This window comes from Suricata suricatta, chromosome 6, assembly GCF_006229205.1.
Source record: "Suricata suricatta isolate VVHF042 chromosome 6, meerkat_22Aug2017_6uvM2_HiC, whole genome shotgun sequence".
Taxonomy (NCBI): domain Eukaryota; kingdom Metazoa; phylum Chordata; class Mammalia; order Carnivora; family Herpestidae; genus Suricata; species Suricata suricatta.
Genome location: NC_043705.1, coordinates 53,870,919 through 53,892,359, shown reverse-complemented (window position 1 = coordinate 53,892,359; position 21,441 = coordinate 53,870,919). Strand labels below are relative to the sequence as shown.

Here is a 21,441-nt window from a genome sequence, read left to right as displayed (position 1 = left end):
TGAACCTGTTAGATGGCTACCATTACTGGTGTTTAAAAATAAGGTAGAAAATTATGCTATTTAATTATGTATGCTTTTCATAATTACACATTATCTTTCATTTTCTCTCTGGACTCTAATTCGCTCCATTATCTCAATGGTCCTTATCATTCTCCTTTAGGTCTTGATTTTCTTTGTAAGCTACAAGCAACGCTAGGTGGAAATGAAGGGTACTGGCATCCACTCCTAGGAGGGGAAATCATTTCAGGTTCTTAGCTAGAAGCTCAGCAGAGAGGGAGGCTAGACCTTGTGCCCTGCAGTGCCTCATCAAGATGGCTTGTGGAGATACATACAGAACACTTGGGAACCATTTTGCTAGCAGTTTGGGACCCAGGTACATAGATGCTATTTCCACTGAAAATTTCTTAAGTGAAAAATAAAAACCCAATTGCTTCTTTTAATTGATCCTTTGCTAAGGATTAAGAGTTTGGCAGTAGATGAACTTGAACAAGTGGTTGTGCTCTCCTTTCACTTTTTTTTCTTGTTGTTTCTGCTGTTGTTTTTGGACATAGAAACTGGACATCTCACTTTCTGTTCAAGTCTATTTGGATTAAATGTGGTTCTCATCAGAAAACGGCAATAACTCAGACTGTCGACACCATTTTTCTACTTGTAGATAACTATGTTGCACAATGTCTTATGTGCCTAAGCGTTTAAAAAGATTTAATCAACTAATGTAAAAATGATTCCAAGAATGAGAAAGAAGGAGAAATAAGGTCAGGAAAGTTCCAATCCTGGGCATATGTAGTCTTAGAAAGAAATCCAAGTTCCTAATAAAGGAAAACTTTTGGGGCACCTGGGCAGCTTGGTCCAGTTAAGCATCTGACTTTGGCTCAGGTCATGATCTGATGGTTTGTGAGTTCGAGCCCCACATTCGGCTCTCTGCTGTCAGCGCAGAGCCTGCTTTGGTTCCTCTCTCCCCCTCCCCTGCTCATAGTCTCTCTCTCTCTCTCATAAACAAACAAACAAATAAAAACAATAAAAATACAAGTAAAAATAAAAAAAGAAAACTTTTCATCCTTAATAGATTTGAATATTTTTATGCTACTTTTTCCTTTTAAACATTACCAACAGGGAAACATGACTTAGAAAAACAGACTGCTATGGTTTGCCATCTAAAGCCATTTTAAGTTCTACTATTTTGAAAAACCAGGGCTTTTAAAAAATCATCAAAGCTTAAAAAGCCAATATTGGCAAACAAGGCTTGCAGTGGTCTGCTGTGACACCTCGGGGTGGTCATGAAGAGTGCAAGCCAGGAGAGGCACAAATAACCCACATGATAAAACTCGGCCCCACTTTGCAGAAATCCCAACTTACCTGAATATTGAGCTGTACCTTCTCCATCTCAACACCAAGGAATTTTGATCTGACATCAAAGATGCCCACATCTTCAGTAGAGACGATATCAAATGTAACATTTTTAAACCTAGCAAAGAAAAAGGACATTCACACGCGGAATTGCAAATATCTGTGTAAAGCTGAAACTAGTTAACGGGAATTCACTAACAGAATGCTGAGGGTGTCTCCCCAAGCTCCCATCGTTCCCTTTCCCCACTCTGCTCATTAAAACTAGGTGTGATAGCTCTTGTTGACACTGTAGCCTAGAGCACCGAAGTAGTTGCTTTATCACAGAAGAAATGCTATTAAATATGGTCCTTGCTCTTAAAGACCTTAAAATATAGCTGGCAATCCGAGGTTCACAGAACAGGAGAATTCAATATTGACTCCTGCGGCTGAGAGGCCAGCTGAATGTTTTAGATGATTCCTTCTACAGAAACTACAAAGACGACGAAGGATTTTCTCTGAGTCGGTATAGTTGAGAGAAAAGATCTGCTGGGATAAACGGAACAGAAGCCAGGCCTGGCGAGAGGACAGGGGTTAGAGAGGCGTGCACATGGTGAATGTGGCTCCCCGCAACAGTGATGGGGCACAGGGCTCACAGTTCCTGGAAAACCGAGAGCTGTGTGGCAGCCGGTGGGGGCTGCGAGGAGGGTTTCCATTTTCTCCCGTCCCTCGATCACGCACACCAGCAGCACACTGTTAGAGCCGCTGTGACCCAGGTGTTGGGGCGTAGTCGGCGGCTTTGAAATGAGAAAGATACTATTGTAAATAACTCTCATCTCTCAAGACAAAAAAGACAGCTTTTCATTCTCGCTGCCATGACTCAGCTTCTCTGGAGGCAAATGGAGGCTGGCAAATCTAAACGCACTGGGCCAGCCATGGGAAACACGACCTGCTCAGCACTTCTACAACTCACGGCACCAGATGCTCGGGGTCTGAAGGCAGACCGGAAGATAACAATACACTCACGTCCCCCCTGTCATCTGTAATCAGGGGTAAGCCTTGAAAGACCAAAGGAAGCTCCCTTCAAAGGCCACAGGAAACCCAAAGAAGTGAGTCAGATGTTCCAGCAGCGATTAGAGGGTGTGTGCAATTCTCTGCAGATTCCAGGTCGCACTCACTGGTTGGTCTGAAGGTCGTCTATCCCCAGGAGGACTCCCTTCTCGTGCAGCTTTGCAGCCGTGTACCTCACTGGCTTAGCTCTCTTCGCCCCTTTGGGTTCTCCTTTTCCATCTAGTTTAATTGACCTTCGAGAATTTCTGACAAAATAAGAATAAATCATCTATTGTCATGATGGCAAACTCAGAGGTTCTGGTGGTGCCCACCACTGTTCACTTTGGCTCCCATTGCACTGAGTATGAAACTTAAAAAAATTTTTTAAAAATGCTTATCTATTATTGAGATAGATAGATAGAGAGAGAGCGAGCAAGAGCGAGCATGATTATGGGAGGGTCAGAGAGAGAGAGAGGGAGACACAATGCAAAGCAGGCTTCAGGCTTTGAGCTGTCCGCACAGAGCCTGATGCAGGGCTCGAAATACAAACCATGAGATCATAACCTGAGCCGAAGTTGGATGCTCCACCGACTGAGCCACCCAGGTGCCCTTGAATATGAAACTTTTTATTCTGTGACAACAGGGGACAATTTCCCCTAGATCATACAACCTCACTAATGAAATGTAAGAGAAAGCTATTTACAAGGTGACTGAACTATGAATGACAGACTAATATTTTTCATAAAGCTTTATTTCCTCAGGCAGACTGAACTAATAGTAAGTCATTTTACAAGCAGGTTTGGTTCCATAATATGGGCTGTGTACTCCCAAGTAAAGGTATTACTAGGACTGTTTTACTTTATTTAATAAATACTATGTGGCCAGCAATGTTCTAAGTGCTTTATGAATATTGCCTCACATTTGCAAAATCAACATTTCCATCGTGCTTTGAAATAAATAAATTTCTTTCTTATTCATTTAACTCTTACAGTAATACTTGTGAAGCTGGTACTCCTAATGCCACCTGAAAGATAAGAAATTGAATCTACAAAGAAGTTTACTGGGCTGGGTCATAGATCAATATAACGTAAGAAAGAATTAGAACACAAATCTAGCTCACCTAACTGTAAAGTTTATAAAATGCCTTCAAGTGGTTTCAAGTAAAAAAAACAACAACCCTGTAACAACCTTATTTCTACCGGGTATTATTAGCTTGATCAATTTCTTCCTTTCAGGAATACAGTGAAAGTAATTTATAGGCTTCGAGCCAATGAATTAAAATTTAGAACTACTGGGGCCCAAATAAAGGAGGTTTAAATTTGGCTATTTCCCTTCATCAAATCTTGCATGATTAATGCAATTGATTATTCTATACAGCACCATTTTTTAAAAAATTTTATTTTTGAGAGAGAGAGAGAGCACGAGCAGGGGAGGGTCAGAGAGAGAGGGAGACACAGAATCTGAAGCAGGCTCCAGGCTCTGAGCTGTCAGCACAGAGCCTGATGCGGGGCTTGAACCCACAAACCGTGAGATCATGACCTGAGCTGAAGTCAGAAGCTTAACCAACTGAGCCACCCAGGTGCCCCAACCATATACCACCATTTCTCACAGTCAGTCTGACTACACAGATTACATGAAAATATCATATTACATATTTCAATGGGTAATTACAATTTGATTAGTATCAACCTTAGTCTAGTAGTAAGAACAATAATGAGTAAGGAATACTCATTAAAAGTGACTCTGTGGTGTATAAACAATTTTGTGATATGTCTGCTAATGGGTAATTATGGGAAACCGTCAAATTTTGTTTTTTATGTAAATAATAATTTAAAAATTTTTAACGTTTATTCATTTTTGAGAGACAGAGAGACAGAGAGAGAGAGATACAGACTGTGAGCAGGGGAGGGGCAGAGATAGAGGGAGACAAAGAATCTGAAGCAGGCTCCAGGCTCTGAGCTGTCAGCAAGGAGCCCAATGTGGGGCTTGAACCCATGAACTGCAATATTATGACCTGAGCTGAAGCTGAATGCTTAATCGATTGAGCCACCCAGGCACCCCATCAAAAATAACTTCAATAATAACTTTATAAAACCACGAAGTAATTTAAAATCATTAGGCCATATTCTGTTATTAGCAAATACCTGAGTTATCTAACCTTGTTTATTGTAAATATTAAAAAAATAAGAGTAGCTTTAATTTTTTTTTATCATAGTGTTGAGTAAAAGAGACGAGAGGGAAAATGAGAGTGCTTCCCTAAGCATTAAAGCTACTTGTGTAAAATACAACAGGTTGAACTACATGAATTTTAGTGTTGATGGGCAATTAAAAAATTTCTAAATCCACTCCTCATATCCCAGTAGCAAATCACAAAACCGAGATTCTAGTTTTTTGGTTATAAAATAAAGCAATGAATTTGCTTCTAAGCCCCATCACCCAAGTGTGCAAAATAATTGACACTCATATAAATCATGACATTAAAAATGGACATAGGATTTTAACTTACCGTCTTTTTAAGTTGTCCAAGCAAGTCTTTATGTAGGTGTCATAATAATTAATTTGTTCTTCATAAAATGCTGCCTTCTCATTAAGTGCATTGAGGGTCTGCTGAAGTTTTGCCAATTCAGCTTTTCGAAGCTTTCGATGTATTCTTTGATTTCGAATGTCCTGAGAAAACAAGTAAAGGCTCTGATATGACATTTAAGAAGTTTACTTTAGGATATTACCATTTGGGACCAAGAAGAATGTTGACAATCAAGTCACTATTTGTGACTGTTAACCTGTAACTTTCCTTAAGCACTTTATTTTAATGCTTTTTTAAAAAATGTATTTTTTAAAGTGTAACTTAAGCAATGTCTATACCCAATGTGGAACTTGAACTCACGACCCCAAGATCAAGAGCTGCATAGTCTACCAACTGAGTCAGCCAGGTGCCTCATTATTTCTGCAAACTAAGGTGTTCCCCCCTTTTTTGCTTACTTTGGACTGGCAAGGGTCCGTAATTCATGTTAATAGAGTTGCTAACATTTATTTTTGTCTTGATGGAAAAGAAGCATTTTTAGAATAACCATGTAATTAAATAGTATTTTAAAAGGGGCACAAGGAAGACTTTAGTAGGAGACAGCAATTTCTTCAAAATGTTTTCAACATTCCCCTTTGAAAAATACCTGAAAAGGTTTACATGCAATTACTGCATTCATTTTAGAAATAAGTAAAAAACAAACAAACAAACACCCCCCCCCCAAAAAACCCAAAAACAAAACAATGCACTTTTAAATCTGGGAAATGTTTCTTCTTTTTAATCTGGGAAATATATCTGAAGGTTTGCAAAAACAGCTGAGCTCTCAACACTGACTGGAAAGGTTTAGCTTTGGTGACTACTGCTTGGATTTAAACGGAGTCCCTAGAACATCGAGTCATTCAAGCTACTCACAGATTACAAGAGCTATGCTCGATTTAAACCTATAGACTTAAGATTTATTTGTAATTCTAATTGGTAAATCATGAAAATGGTGCTTGTTTAATATTGTTTTCCCTATGTGGACAAATTAAAAATATTCCCCCTAGGAATCCAGACATACAGAAGTAAAAATTGTCCATTAAACAGAGTATTTTGGAGGATACCTTCGTGACAGCCTTTTTTAAAAGGCAAAAACATTAATTTCTCTACTATACATTTGCAAAGACAAATATTTTCCACCTCAGATCTATAGAAAGAAATGGGACTTCCTGGAGTCACTTAGGCTAGGAGGGATAAGCCTACTGCCAGATGTGACTATAACTTTCCATGGAAGAAAGAAACGGAGTTGATTTTCCATCAAGAAGGTATAATTATCATACTTTTTTTCTGATCACGTAACTGCCTTGAACCTCCAGACCCATTTTAATTTGCCTGTTTGGATAAAAAGAATGAAATGTCTTTAACCCAAATATGTTTCCTTATCCTTGACAAACAGATCTCAGCCGTTTCCTGTGATGCTTCCTCCCACTAATTTGAGATCCTTTTCTCAGGAAGTTTCCCAACTGTAAAAATAAGTGATGAGAAAACCGAAAGTAACATTTAAGTCTCAACTGCATTTAGGCTCAATTGCTCAGAGGCAAATTCTCAGGGACAAAGAGTTACCATCTCAGTGGGAGGTCCTAAGAGCAACTGAGCTATAAGACAACTTAAGAGAGAACTCTCATAGAAGTGTTATTTTTAAAACTAGTAGGTAAGCGAAGTAAGTCAGGCGGAGAAGGGCAGATACCATATGTTTGCACTCATAGGTCTAACAGGAGAACAGGAGAAACCTAATGGAGGACCAGGGGGAGGGGAAGAGGGAATGACAGTTGGGGAGAGAGAGGGATGCAAAACCTGAGAGACTACTGAATACTGAAAACGAAGGAGGGTTGAAGGTGGGAGGGGGAGGGGGAAGGGAGGTGGTGGTAATGGAGGAGGGCACCTGTGGGGAAGAGCACTGGGTGTTATATGGAAACCAATTTGACAATAAACTATTTAAAAAAAATTAAACTATTAGGTACTGGGAAAAACAAAAACAAAACCAAAGAAACTAATAGGTATTGGAGCACCTGACTGGCTCAGTCGGTGGAGCATGCAACTCTTGACTGTGGTGTTGTAGGTTTGAGGGCCACATTGAGTATAGAGATTACTAAAAAAATCTTTTAAACCCCCCACAAAAGTATAGATGAAACTTGTCTATTCCATTTCCCGAGCATTTATTTCTGGTATGTCAAATGTCCTAATGACTTGGGAAAGTTGTTGTTTTTTTTTTTTCTATTAAAAGTTACCATCCAGACGGCTCAGTCGGTTAAGCATCCAACTTTGGCTCAGGTCATGATCTCATGGTTTGTGGGTTTGAGCCCTACATTGGGCTCTGCTGTCAGTAGAGAGCCTGCTTCAGATCCTCTGTCTCTTTCTCTCTTTGCTCCTCCTCCACTTGTTCTCTCTCTCTCTCAAAATAAATAAACTTAAAAAAATTTATCAAGGACGGTGGAACTCTTCAAGATCTGTAATATTGGGCACCTGGGTGGCTCAGCTGATTAAATGTCTGGCTCTTGATTTCAGGTCAGGTCATGATCTCATAGTTGTGGGATTGAGCCCTGCATGGAGCTCTGCACTGAGCATGGAGCCTACTTGGGATTCTCTCTCTCTCTTTCTCTGCCTCTCCCCCACTTGCACGCATGCTCTCTTTCTCAAAATAAAGAAATAAGTGTTAAAAAAAGTGAAATGATCCTTTAAAAAAGTTAAATAAAAATTTGTAATCTTGACCGTGGCATTACAACTATGAATCTGTCATGTCACCTCATAGAGTGTCCAGCATGTGACTAATGATCAGTAAGTGTCTGCCTGCTAAGAGAAAAGAGAAAGAATAGTATTTGCAAAAACCTTGGCAATCTCATTGAGAATGTCTTGGTATTTATTTTTAGATGACACGTGTCCAGTCTGTTCTAAGGTCCGAAGATTCCTCTGGATTTTCCTCTTCTTCTGCTCCAAGGGAAGCTGTGCATCTTCCATCATAGACTGGCTATGCTTCATTTCTTCTGGAGCCTGGGAATCTATAATTGCACGGCTCTCCATGTCTCTGGCATGATTTGCTTCCTGAAAGAGGAATACCAAGGTGTTGACTTTTCTGATCCCCCCATCTCCCAAACTCAGAAGCTGTATAAGCCAAGTTAACGTCAAAATCAAAGAAGTCCTCAAGTCAGAGTCCCACAGCCAGAATCAGCATGTGTTCTTCATGGATTTTGACGTAGGTCTTTGGGAAGGGATTATTTCATCTTTTTGAGAAATACAGCAATGGTGGCAGGCCTCCTTTGGGCAAAATTCTCAACGGCTACTTGAGTGCCAACAGGACAGATCACCTTAGTAACGAACATACTACAGGGGATAACTGATGTCTTATAATTCCCTGGATGGAAGGATTTCAATTCCTGGAGAGTCCAGTTGAGGAAACTAAAACTACATTATTCATGAAAATGCAGCTAACACCCTGAACGTTTGTGGAGATTTGTAAGCCATGAATGCAGAGACCTTTGTTTTAATGAGTGAATAATTCTCAAACTACCCTCTCTGAAACACCAAAGGAAATAAAGAATATTCTAGCTCATACTAAGTTCCCAAATAAATGAAGAGTAAATAAATGAATAGCATTTGGACAAATTGTTCAAAAAAACAGTATTTTAAGGAGACTGGTGATCTTCCCATTTCATTCAATGGACAATTGACTGACACAATAAATAAAGTCTAGGGATACAAATATTATTGGATGACAGATCACTGTCATGTACACAGGAACAATTTACCAGGACAGCAGTAAATAACAATAGTAACTACAGCACCTAATATGTTACTGGATATCTAATCTGAGCCAGACTCTATTCTATCCACTTAACATGTTTTAAAACTCATTTGTTCCTACTATGAATTAAACACTATTATTATTTTCATTTTACAGCTGAGAAAACTGAGGCTCAGAAATATTCCTAAGTGCCCAGAATTACAGAGGTGGGAGGTGCAGGGCTCTACGTGATCTTGGAAGTTTGTATTCTTAGGAACTATGCTACAGTTAGGGAAAAATTAAATATTCAATAAGGACTAAAATTCTCTTAGTAAATTAGGATATTCCACTCACATTGTTTAAAAATATTCACACATTAACCAACATGAGATAACTTGTAGTTTTATTTTTATATATTTTTAAAATTAAAAATGGACAATCATTTCCTGGCAACTAATTATATTAAAAATGATTCAGGGGGCACCTGGGTGCCTCAGTGAATTGAGCATCTGACTCCTGATCTCAACTCAGGTCATGATCTCACCGTTCCTTACCTTAAGCCCTGCACTGGGCTTGCTGCTGTCAGCGCAGAGCCCGCTTTGGGTCCCCATCTCTCTTTGCCCGCCCCCACTCGTGCTCTTGCTCTCTCTTTCTCAAAAATAAACAAACATTTAAAAAAGTAAAATCTTTAAGAAGAAAAAGACTAATTCAGGACACTTATAGGTAGCTCTGCCAGGAAGTACCTAATTAGATAATTTTGTTATCTTTTCTTTTAGGGAGTGGCAACAGAAGCAGTAACAGTGAATTAATTTCATTACAAATGAACAAACTAAAGATTTTAATGCAAGATTGTTATGAGTCTTTCTTTAGTTGCTTACACCAGGGTAATGGTGCTCTGACCTGATGGACCAAAGACATGTGCTCATGAAGCATGCAGAAAACAGTTTTCATGTGTGAGGCACTTCTTTGTTTCAAGTAAGCCAGTGTGTAAAACATGAAAGAGATTTTCCTATATCCTATTGGCCACAACTATCTCGTAACAACTTACCTGCCCACCTAGTGAAAAAGTTTATGGTGAACATTCAGAGGCTTTGAAAGACCCAGAACTATCTTCGTAGTCTAGGACAAAATTACATTCAGCATAAATTTGGTGCTGCGTTTTCTATTTTATTCCCTTAGATAGGGATTTTATTTATTTTGGATAGGAATTTTATATATATGACTCAACTCAGCTGGTTAGAGTAAGAGATAAAAATTCCTTACTTTCAAACCATGTCAGTTACGATGTTTCTGAGTAAACATTGGACATGAGGATTTATAAGTCAACTCATATACATGGTACTTATTATTTTACTTTCAAAGACCAATTAATTACCTCTGCTGCTGTTGCTGGTGTCTCCAAGATTTCTGTCAGTGTGTTCCCTGGTTGGTTCCGAATGACATCAATGATTAACTTTTTGGTCCTTACAAAATTGAAAAGAAAGAGACAGGCTTTCAGACAGCAGTCGTGATGCACAACCATCTGCTTCTCCGGGGGGAGAGCGTGCATGCATACACACACACACACACACACACACACACACACACACACACACACACACATAATCCCTTAAGATAAAAGTCTTGTGGAAATTCACATCCACTCTGAGGCTCCTGCAAGTTTGCGAATGCTTGATAATTGAAGTCTGGGTTTTACGTACTTGATATTGTGGGATTATGTGATCAGTAACCTGGGGACGCGTGTGTCATAGGATTCCTTATCTAAACACTTTTTCTGCTTTGTAGATTGAGACTACTATGCATGAGCGGGACGGACTAGTGTGGCTGATACAGCCTGCTACTCTAGAGGAGGCAGGAATGGTATCTAATACCCTTCCCCCTTTCCTGACTTCAATAACACTTAAGCTTCTGAGCCTGTTTAATACATTCTAAGCCTTTAGGGGCCAGTCCAACTGTTACCTTTCCTGCTCCGAGAAAGTTATGAAACCGTGTGAAGGCCCGTGGGAGCCAGCGCTCCGGATGGGCTGTGGGGGATTTGGCTGCTGGCTGACAGGGCAGCTGGGAGGACAGTCTTCCAGAACCTCAGGTCCGGCGGAAGAGCTAGGACTGGGCTTGCGTCCTTGTCTTCAGGTGGTAGCAAATAGAAGAGCTGTTCAATGAAACCTGAGTAGCTAGGAAACTCTGCTGGAGGTGCTAAAACCACACTACTTTTTCCCATGTGTCCTTTATGTAGTCAGCCACCCCTTCCTATAAATATCAGGATATGTAATTACGTGAAAAGATTTCAACATAACAGGCAAGCGGTCAAGTTGGTGTACTTTTATGAGTGGGAAAAATATTATTGGATATAGCTTCCTTTCCAAAAAATGGAAATATAAACAGAAGCTGCCTAAAATTCTCAAGAGGTCTAATCAGTGACCAAAGTTTCACTTTTTTGCTGCTCTAGGGTATTTAACCTCATTTGTTTTAATGGCATTGCATGACATCACTGGATGATATAGTCTTCCTTCATCTACAGCATGAAATAAATGTTCACACAGCATGAAAATTAGAAAACGAAAACAAAATATTGTTCATGTTTTGAAACACCGGGGCAAATGGCAGAGGAAATCCTCAAGGGTAATTCCAAATATGTTATTTTTGAAAATAGGATAAAACCCAATAAACCATCTGTAAACATTTTTGTCATTTATTTATTCCAGGTCTGTATGAGAAGACCTATCAGAGCCATTTCCTCTGGCTCGTGACCCTTCACTTCTGGGGATTTACAGGCTGTCTGGGAATGTAGGACTACTCCTCCGAGAGTCAAAGGTGGACACACAGCTAATTATAGCCATGTGGGCGAGGGCACTGTTCCTAAGACGGCTGTAGCCTAGAGAGCCAAGTATTATTTTTTCTTCACGCTGCCCCCTCTATCAATCATGACTATATTAAACAGAAACATCAAGTTAAAAATAAGAGCATGGTTTTAAAAATGTAAACATCTTGATGGTTCCATATTTGAAATAATATTCTAGGAACTACTTATGATATATGTTTCCAGGAAACACCCAGCTCATCTCTTTAGAGAGGGTATCTGATGACCAAAATGACTAAGGTCACTAAAGAGTGCTGTGCAAGGGACAAAGAATGTTTGTTAAGGAGTAGCTCAAGGACAAACTGCCTATACTGCATTTTTGTCTTGGAATTCGACTTTACGTCAAGTCTGTGGAATCCCCTGCCAAAGTTCTCGCCCAGACATTTTGCATGTGAGGAATCGTACTGTTTCAGGACAGGGAACTCACTATCGCCCCCTACAGCATACCTAATGGTTATGGGTATTGGGGTCAGACAGATCTCAGGTCCAACCAGGGCTCTGGCTGCTTTCTAGTTGTGTGGACTTATACAAACTATATAACCCCAATGACTCTGTTTCTCTTTTTTTAATTGCTATAATGGGATTCTCTCAGAGGACTTATGGGAGGACTGAAGGAAAAGTGGCATGTAAAGCCTCTCAGTAGGATCTGACATGTGGTAAGCACTCACATGTTCATTAAAGCTGAGCTGCCCAAGATGGCAGCCACTGGCCACAGTTGGCCATAGACCACTTGAAACAGGACTGGTCCAAATTGAGATGTGTTAGACAAGTAAGACACACACTAGATTTTGGAAGCTTAGTATGACAAAATTAAAAATATTTTATGCTAATTACATAATGAAATAGCAACTTTTCTGATATATTGACTTAAATAAAATATATTGGAATTATTATTAATGTTTATGTAAGCTCTATGCCCAGTGTGGGACTTGAATTGATGGCCTGAGATCAAGAGTTGGATGCTCTACCAACTGAGTCAGCCAGGGGCCCCTAAATAAAATATAGTGGAATTAATTTGACTTAAAAATGTTTATTTTTGAGAGAGACAGCATGGAGGGGGGAGAGGTGCAAAGACAGAGGGGGACAAAGGAACTGAAGTGGGTTTTGTGTTGACAGCAGAGAGCCTGATGCAGGGCTCGAACTTAGGAACCATGAGATCATGGTCTGAGCTGAAGTTAGAAGCTCAACTGACTTAGCCACCCAGGCACTTATTCGCTTTTCTAAGTGGAAGTTGTATTTTTTTTTAACGTTTATTTATTTCAGAGAGACAGCACGTGTATGTGGGTGAGAGCAGAAAGGGAGGGGGAGAGAGACTCCAAAGCAGGCTCCATGTCAGCAACACAGCACCTGACCTGGGGCTCAATCTCACAAATTGTGGGATCATGACCTGAGCCAAAATCAAGAGTCAGAGGCTTAACTGACTGAGCCACCCAGGCACCCCTTCACCTGTTTAAAAATTTTTTTTAATCTTTATTTTATTTTTTATCTATTTCAATGTTTATTTTTGAGAGAGAGTGTGAACAGGGTTGGGGGGTGGGTGCAGGCAGAGAGAGACACACAGAATTCCAAGAAGGCTCCGGGCTCCAAGCTGTCAGCACAGAGCCCAAAGCAGGGCTCAAACTCATGAACCAGGAGATCATGACCCTTAGTAAAGTTGGACACTTAACCAACTGAGCCACCCAGGTGCCCCTTTCACCTGTTTCTTTTGGAAATGTGGTTTCTGGGTTTTTCTGTTGACAGCCCAGAGCCTGCTTGGGATTCTCTTTTTCTCTATCTCGCTGCCCCTCCTTGCTCATGCACTCTTGTGCTCTTTCTCTCTCTCTCAAAATACATAAATAAACATTAAAAAAATTAAAATCTGGTTTCTAGAAAACTTAAAATTACTTATGTGGCTCACGTTGAATTTATTTTGGCAAGTGCAGCATTGGAACACTCCATTCTTATGCAGGAAGCTCCACATGAGAAGCCTGCCTTCCACTAAAGTCCACTCAAGGGACCTGGTTAGTCATAGGACTTCTGCACTGAGGGGACAGTGAGAGAACAGTCCCAATCCCTGATTATACAAATGAAGAAACTAGATGTAAGAGACTCAGTGGCTACACAAAGGTCACTCTGTTTTCTAGAGTTGCAGAAAACAAGTTGAATTCTCTTTCCATATCATCAGCCCCTCACCAACCTGTACAGAGGTGCCCCAAATGTGTCCCCATCCCTTCTTCCACACCTGTTTTTGTAAGTGAAACCCCCCAGTTCCTTAAACCTCTTCACAAGGTTTAAAAAGAATTCTTAGTTTCGCTCACATTGATTTGCCAATGATCTTGAGATGTGTCCCCTCCTCACCATAATGCAAACAGAAAATTCTAAACAGGGTTTAACCACCACAAACCATCTGGTTAGAGTATTGGCTCTGTGACTGTTCAAACAGGTAAGATATGCTGATCAAACCAAGGACTCTACCACTCTCCCTGTTTGAGAAGGAATCTAATTCTGAGGAAGAATTAAAAAAAAAAAGAAAAAGAAAGAAATACACCAAGATGGGGCACCTGGGTGGCTCAGTTGGTTAAGTGTCTGCCTCTTGGTTTGGGTTCAGGTCACAATCACATGGTTCATGACACGGAGCCTTGCATCGTGCTCTGCACTGACAGCATGGAGCCTGCCTGGGATTCTCTGTCTCTGTCCCTCCCCTGCTCATGCTTTCCCTCCAAAATACACCATGGAGTTTGTTCATCATAGCTGTGTTCAAATCCTACTCTTGGTAAATGAGACCACATTGTGCTTGTAAACTAGCGTGGCCCCTCAGATGTGACCATTTCACTCACAGGGCACCTTTTATTATGCTCTGACCAGTAGCATCCCTGAACGCCCCCCTCTGCCTTACGGTTTGTACAAGTTTGAAAAGGAATTCATGTTTGTGGAATCTAAGGAATATTTCCAGTTGTTTAAAATTCTTCTAATATGATTATACATTTTTATCACCAGACATCAAATACCACCTTAGCTATTTAGTGCCCACACTGGTTTGGACCAAAAGCAAAGAAAGCTTTCAGGTGGGCTGAATGATGCCTCCACTGAATCATGTGGTAAGAAAACAAATTCTTGAGCAACGACAACTTAAAGGTCCCAGGCAGCGAAGTACGACTGAAACCTACAAAGGTTGCCCTTTACTTAAACACACATACTTTTGTAGAAAAACAACTTAATAAAGGCCAAGGATCACGTTTTTTTTTTTTTTTAAAGTAAGCTCTACGTCCAATGTCGGGCTTGAACTCACCACCTTGAGATCAAGAGTCACATGCTCTACCGACTGAGCCAGCCAGGCGCTCCAAAGATCACATGTTTTAAGTTGAATCATAAATTATAATAGGAGAGATTTAAAATTGTGTAGTTTTTTTCTTTCATAACTTATACAGTGTTAATGCCTGCCTTCATTTGCTCACGGCATCCCTTCCTTCCCCTCTGCTTCTTCCTCATTTTATCGATGAGGAAACTGAAGTGAAGGTGGCTTGCTCAGAGTTCTAAGGCTAATAAGTGACAGATCGAGGCTGTAATCCAAGGTCTCCCCAGGATTCCTCAACCAGGTTTTTCTGGTTTGTTCATTCAATACCACCGGGCTTGGTACTATTGGCCCAAACTGAGACGCTTTATTCAATAAACCTGTGGATGGGAAACAGAGTTTGTTTCTCCCCTATCCCAGTGTGCGCCTTCATGTGCCTCACATCTACCAGTCATTCTTTCTCTTTGGCCTGGAAAGATGTCCCAGCATCAGTTATGCAGTAACTGCTTTGCTATCATTCTCCTTATTTATTCTAAGATTCCTAAGAATAAAAAGAGCAGTGGCCTTGCCCTCAGTGAGCTGTAAATTCTTGTGATCAAGAGTTCAGGCCCTGGAAGATTGGAGACCATCTGAGTCTCATCCATTTTCCACACACCAGCCATATTGTGTAGGAAAGAGTTTTTGTCTGTTCTGTGCCTCATATGTAAAATATAGGTAATAACCTTCACCTCTTGTGGTTGCTGAGAGTATAACAGGAAAAATTTCATAGATTTATGAATGAATGAATATACATATTATTATCTATCTGTATCTAGAGGACAGTCCTGGTCACATGGGAAGCATTCCATAGGTGTTTGCTATCATCTTCATCTCATTATTAAGAATTATAAACTTAGCATGGTATAAAGTTTACAAGAATAAGGATTAAGAATGACTCAAATTCTTGTATGGCAGGTGCTTCCATGAAGGTGAGTTATTCATCATAGTAAAGCTTGTTATTTTGTAATTAATCGTAAAGGGACATTGATGAAAGTTAAAAACACAACCTGTTCAACAAGGAAGCAGAAAAAATTTTTTTTGATAGAGAAAAGCCAGATACTTAGATAGTCCAAAAGTTCTTCATTCCATGATTGTCCATTTTACACTAACTTTCTGAAGGCATTATCTTAATTTAGTTAAATTTGGTTATGTAATGATGCTTCTCAAGAAATACGTATTATGTTTGAGTTAGGAATTTGGTTTGTTAGCTTGGAAAAAAGACATCCTCATAAGACTTTTCAAATCAATATTTAAAGTGTGTATTAATGGAAAATTCATGCATGATACAGGGCACATGAATTTAAAGCACGTCAGTGACTAGCTACTTGCTTCCCATAATTTTAGACTTAAATTTCCTCACCTCAAAGAGAGGGACTTGGACTGGATGGTCTCCAAGTTTGCTATCACTGATACATTTTTATAATTATCTATTATTAGCAACATTTAAAAATATATACCTAAAGTATATGTCTTTGGAAGTAAGGTTTGCCTAATATCATGAAGCTAATTCTGTTCAATCTTTTGGGCAATATCCAAATTCCACTTTCAAGGAAGGCCCCTTGGAGAACCTTCTTTCCAGGTTGTCGTCCACACCGATCACTGGGCTGCTTAGTGAAGAGTTCTGCCTACAGCAGGATCTAAAGTATGCCCAGAAGAAGACGATCTAGGCCCCAGAGGTCCATGAAAATAGTGAATTATTAAGAATTATTAAAACACTAGCCCAGGATACCTTTTGTAGAAATGAAGAAGTTGATCCTGCGAATTGCAAGGAACCTCAGGAAACCAAAAGAATTTTGAAAAAGAACAAGTTGGAGGACTTACACTTAGCAATTTCAAACTTAACTACAAAGTTACAGTGATCCATGTAATGTGGGACTAGGACAAGGACTCACCTGCAGATCAGTGAAATGGAATTAAGAGTCCAGAAAGTCACACAGACAAGGGCACCTAAGCCTCTTTAAGAAACAGTGGTAAGACAAATGAACATGCACATGCAAATAAATAAATAAATAAATAAATTGGATTTCTTCCTTACACTAACACCAAAAATTAGCTCAAAAGAGATTATACACCTAAATGTAAAAGCAGAAAATATAGAACTCTTAGAAGAAAACATAAGAGTAAATGTTCATGACCCTGGATTGGGCGATAATTTTTTCATTATTTTTTATTTTATTTTTTTTAGAATTTTTAAATGTTTTATTTATTTTTGTGACAGAGAGAGACAGAGGGGGAGGAGCAGAGAGAGAGGGAGACACAGAATCAGGCTCCAGGCTCTGAGCTAGTTGTCAGCACAGAGCCCGATGCGGGGCTTGAACCTACATACGTGAGATTGTGACCTGAGCCAAAGTTGGAGGCTTAACCAACTGAGCTACTCAGGCGCTCCTGTTATTTTTTATTTTAGACAGAGTGCAAGTGGTTGAGAGATGTGGGGGGGGGGAGGAGGAGGATGAAGAGAAGGAGGAAGAGGACAAAAAGGAGAAGGAGGAGGAAAGGGAAAGGGAGAGTGGGAGGAGAGAGGGAGAGGGAAAGGGAGAGAGAGAGACAGAGAGAGGGAGGAAGGGAGAGAGATGGAAAGAGGGAGAGGGAGAGAAGGAGAGAGAGAGGGAGAGAGAGGGAGAAGGAGAGGGAGAGGGAGGAAAAAGGAGGGAGAGAGGGAGAGAGGGAGAGATGACCCTGGGAACATGATATGAGCTGAAACCAAGACTCAGACAGATACTCAACCAACTGAGCCACTCAGGAGCCCCAATGACTTCTTATTCTATGACACCAAAAGCATAAGCAACAACAAAAAGTAAACTGTCCTTCATCAAGTTAAAACACTTGTGCATTAAAGGACATTACCAAGAGCACAAAAAGACAACTCATAAAAGGGGTAAAAAAATATGTGCAAGTCCTAAATCTGGCAGGTGTCTACTATATAGAATATAGAAGGAGCTCTTAGAATTCTGTAACAAAAAGACAATCCAACAACAACAACAACAACAACAACAAAAACCAAACCAGGCCAAAGACTTGAATAGACATTTTTACAAAGAAGGAACACAAATGGCTAACAAGGACATGGAAAGACTCAACGTTATTCATTATCAGGGGAATGCAAATCAAAATCACAATGAGATACTACTTCATATGCACTAGGATGGCTATAACAACATAAGACAGAAAATAAGTGTTGGTGAAGATGTGGAAAAATTGCAACTCTTATACCTTGGTGGTGGGAATTTAAGAGGATAAAATCACTCTGAAAAAAAGTCTGGCAGTTTCTCAAAAAGCTAAACTTAGAATTACCATATGACCCAGCAATTTCACTCCTAGGCTTGTACCTCAAAGAAGGGGAAACAGGTGTTCAAATAAATACTTGTACACAAATGGTCGTACACAAATGGTCATAGCAATATTATTCACAATAATCAAAAAGTCCAAAGAACCCAAATGTCCATGATCAGTGTGCTCTATCCATACAAGGGAATATTATTCAGCCAAAAACATTATGCAGAATCAAAGAAGACAGATGCAAAAGGTCACATAATGTATGATTCCATTTATAGGAAACATCTAGAAGAGGCAAGTTCATAGAGATAGAAAACACTAGGGATGATGGAGCAGGGCCTACAAAGACGCCCTGGGGTAGAGGGGAGTGACTGCTTAATGGGAGTTCTAGAACTAGGAAGTAGTGATGGCGTGTGACATTCTGAATGTACACAATGCCACTGATTTCTGCACTTAAAATTTTTTTTTAACGTTTATTTTTTGAGAGACAGAGCATGAGCAGGGGAGGGGCAGAGGAAGAGGGAGACAGACTCAGAAGTCTCTCAGTTCTCAGCACAGAGCCTGACGTGGGGCTGAAACCCACAAATTGCGAGATCATGACCTGAGACAAAGCGGACGGCCACTTAACTGAATGAGCCACCCAGCTGCCCCTGATGTAAAAAAAATTTTTTTAATGTTTTATTAATTTTTTTTGATGAAGATAGGGACAGAGCTTGAGAGGGGGAGGGGCAGAGAAGGAGGGAGACACAGAATCTGAAGCAGGCTCCAGGCTCTGAGCTGTCAGCACAGAGCCTGAGGCCGGGCTCGAACCTACCAGTGTGAGATCATGACCTGAGCCAAAGTCAGAGGCTTAACTGACTGAGCCACCCAGGTGCCCCAGGTGCCCCTGATTTGTACACTTTAAAATGGTAGATTTTATGTTGGGTGTGAAACAAACCCATAGGTTCTACGTGGCCTGGTGATTAAAGGAACAAACCACGTCTGTTTCCAGCACACGCTGCGGAGCTGGGCAGAGCCATCCAGGGGCTGATGTAAGTAGGACAATGGACCAGGTCCTCCTCACTAAGATAGATGGTTGTCCAACATGCCTGACTTCCATGGTTTTGCTTCTAAAATAAATTCCAAAGATTTGCAGACCCATGGACACCCATTCAGAAATAAGTATAAATATATATAAATATACAATATTGAGAATACATGGTATTTTAGATGACCCACTTTGTGATTTCCATTCATTAATGCACACATTTGCTTTGGCTGCATTTAGAAAACGATGTTCAAATAACAGATAAAAACCAATTATGAAAACATTTCTTCCCATTACTTCTAAGGACAAAGCATAGGAGATCATGGGATCCTTGGCCTAATTTAATTTGCACGGCAGAACCACACAATCCAGTTACCTTCATAATTGGCATTTTCTCAGAGGAACCCAGGGAACAGACTGCAGTTTCCCCCCTTGTCTCTACTGCCTTGCCCTGTTTGTCTCTCTGCAAATTCAATATAACTTGGTAATCAGTAGTCTAAGGAAGTGCCTTCAACTCTTAAGAGGCCAAGACTGTGTAAGAGTTCTGCAGCTTGGCCTCTGTCCTGCAGCTGGGCTGTGCTCCCCACCACCAGACTTCAGCCCCCCGGGAGGCAGGGACTGTTAATGCTTCTTACTGCTGTCACCCCGGTGAGAAGCCAGGGCCAGGGGTGCAGAGTGGGTCCTCAAAAGATCTGCAACATGAATGGGTGAAGCCTTAGATGATCTAAGGACAAGATAATCAAGCCAAATCAGAAAGAAGCACACATTGCAGCATTACAACAATGAACAAGTTTTTTTTTTTCCCTCCTCACCATTTTTATGGATGAGTGTGAATATCTGGGAAAAAATTAACCAGAAATGAGCGCTGTTTGAATCATGTCAGCGGCAGAATGGAAAGCTCTTGTTACAAATGAAAAGCACCTTGGAGCACCCGGGTGGCTCAATCCATTAAGCGTCAGACTTTAGCTCAGGTCATTATCTTCGGTTTGTGGGTTCGAGCCCCATGTCAGGCTCTGTGCTGACCGCTAGCTCAGAGCCTGGAGCCTGTTTCCGATTCTGCGTCTTTCTCTCTGCCCCTTCCCTGCTTATGCTCTGTTTCTCTCTGTCTCTCAAAAAATCAATACAAGTTAAAAAAACGAAAACAAATGGAAAGCACCTCAGAACTTGGGACATGTAACTTGGAAATAAGTGTCAAGTATTATTTAAACACGTAAGTATTCCATTTTGGCCCCCCGCCCCCTTCCCATCTCTATTCTCCACCTCACCCATAGAAGATGCATCCTTTTGTTTATATCAGTGCTTAAAAGCTGTATTGTTTGCTGAGCGTGTGTTCTGGTTTATGGTGTTTTGATTTATGGTGATGGATCTCATTCTTTCTTATTCTGTGTGTAAAGGAGTGGTGTGGGATATCCAAGAAGTCTTGATGGAAACAATGCAGTAGAAATTAAAAGTGTGAATGCTTCATTTGAAATCTCTGGGAGCAGGAAGTAGGGCGTAAGTCAAAGCTGGTAAACACATCCAGGCTTAGTTTAGTAGGAAAGCAGGTTAATAAATCAAATGACAGTGTGATAGCTGACCACGTGTGTGCCTTTTCTACAGATAGTTTATGCCAGACATTAGATTTGGCTTAAGGCATTTCCTTGTCTATCTTTTCACCACTCTGAAACACTTACTTCCCTTCAGTTACCCAAGGACATTCACAGAGTCAGTCACTTTGTTTCTTAAAAGAAAGGAGTAAAACTGCTCCATGGAAAATGAAAAAAAAAATAGCCTTTATAAGCTATTATAAACTAAACTATAAACAGCATTTTGTTTCCTCCTAAATGATATTCTATTATCCTCTGCTTGGTTAGATGTTTGATGAATAATGTATTTTAATATTTAGATATATTAAAATGACTTGGGGGATTTAGCCTATTTCAATCTGCATATTTGAAGATGCGTAATCATTGTCATGTGCCCACTCAGCCCCAAACTTACTTTATCATGAGGCTTTGGCCGTCCACGTCTTCGCCGTCCCCTATGCTGTACTTGCTTGTCAAGTAGAGGGAGATCTCAATCTTTGAGAGTTGATTTAGTGTGTTTGCCTTGTTAGGGTCATTGGGGTCGACTGTCCCTTCCCCTGGAGAAAGGACACACTGTTATTCTTACCACTCGCTCTCTGTGATGGTGGTGTCAGCAATGCAAGATAAAGGTTTATGGGAGAGACAGGCTCAGCTGTGCAGGAGATAATGGTCATCATGAAACAACACATTCTAATAATATAGTGCTAGAGGCTTCTATTTAAGTTTCTTTTTTTCTAAAGTTCATTTAGAGACAGAGC

The 21,441-nt window shown here is 40.3% G+C and overlaps 1 protein-coding gene across 1 annotated transcript in view; it reads right to left on the bottom strand.

The window, feature by feature from the left end:
* Positions 1–21,441, bottom strand: part of IQGAP2 (IQ motif containing GTPase activating protein 2) — a 278,242-nt gene that overhangs the window by 4,098 nt on the left and 252,703 nt on the right. Inside the window, exons 30-35 of the mRNA XM_029942461.1 lie at positions 21,099–21,240; positions 10,027–10,114; positions 7,760–7,972; positions 4,880–5,040; positions 2,502–2,639; positions 1,357–1,465 (exon numbers count right to left, since the gene is read on the bottom strand). Coding sequence (XP_029798321.1) covers positions 1,357–1,465; positions 2,502–2,639; positions 4,880–5,040; positions 7,760–7,972; positions 10,027–10,114; positions 21,099–21,240 — 851 coding nt within the window. The remainder of the gene's footprint in view (positions 1–1,356; positions 1,466–2,501; positions 2,640–4,879; positions 5,041–7,759; positions 7,973–10,026; positions 10,115–21,098; positions 21,241–21,441) is intronic.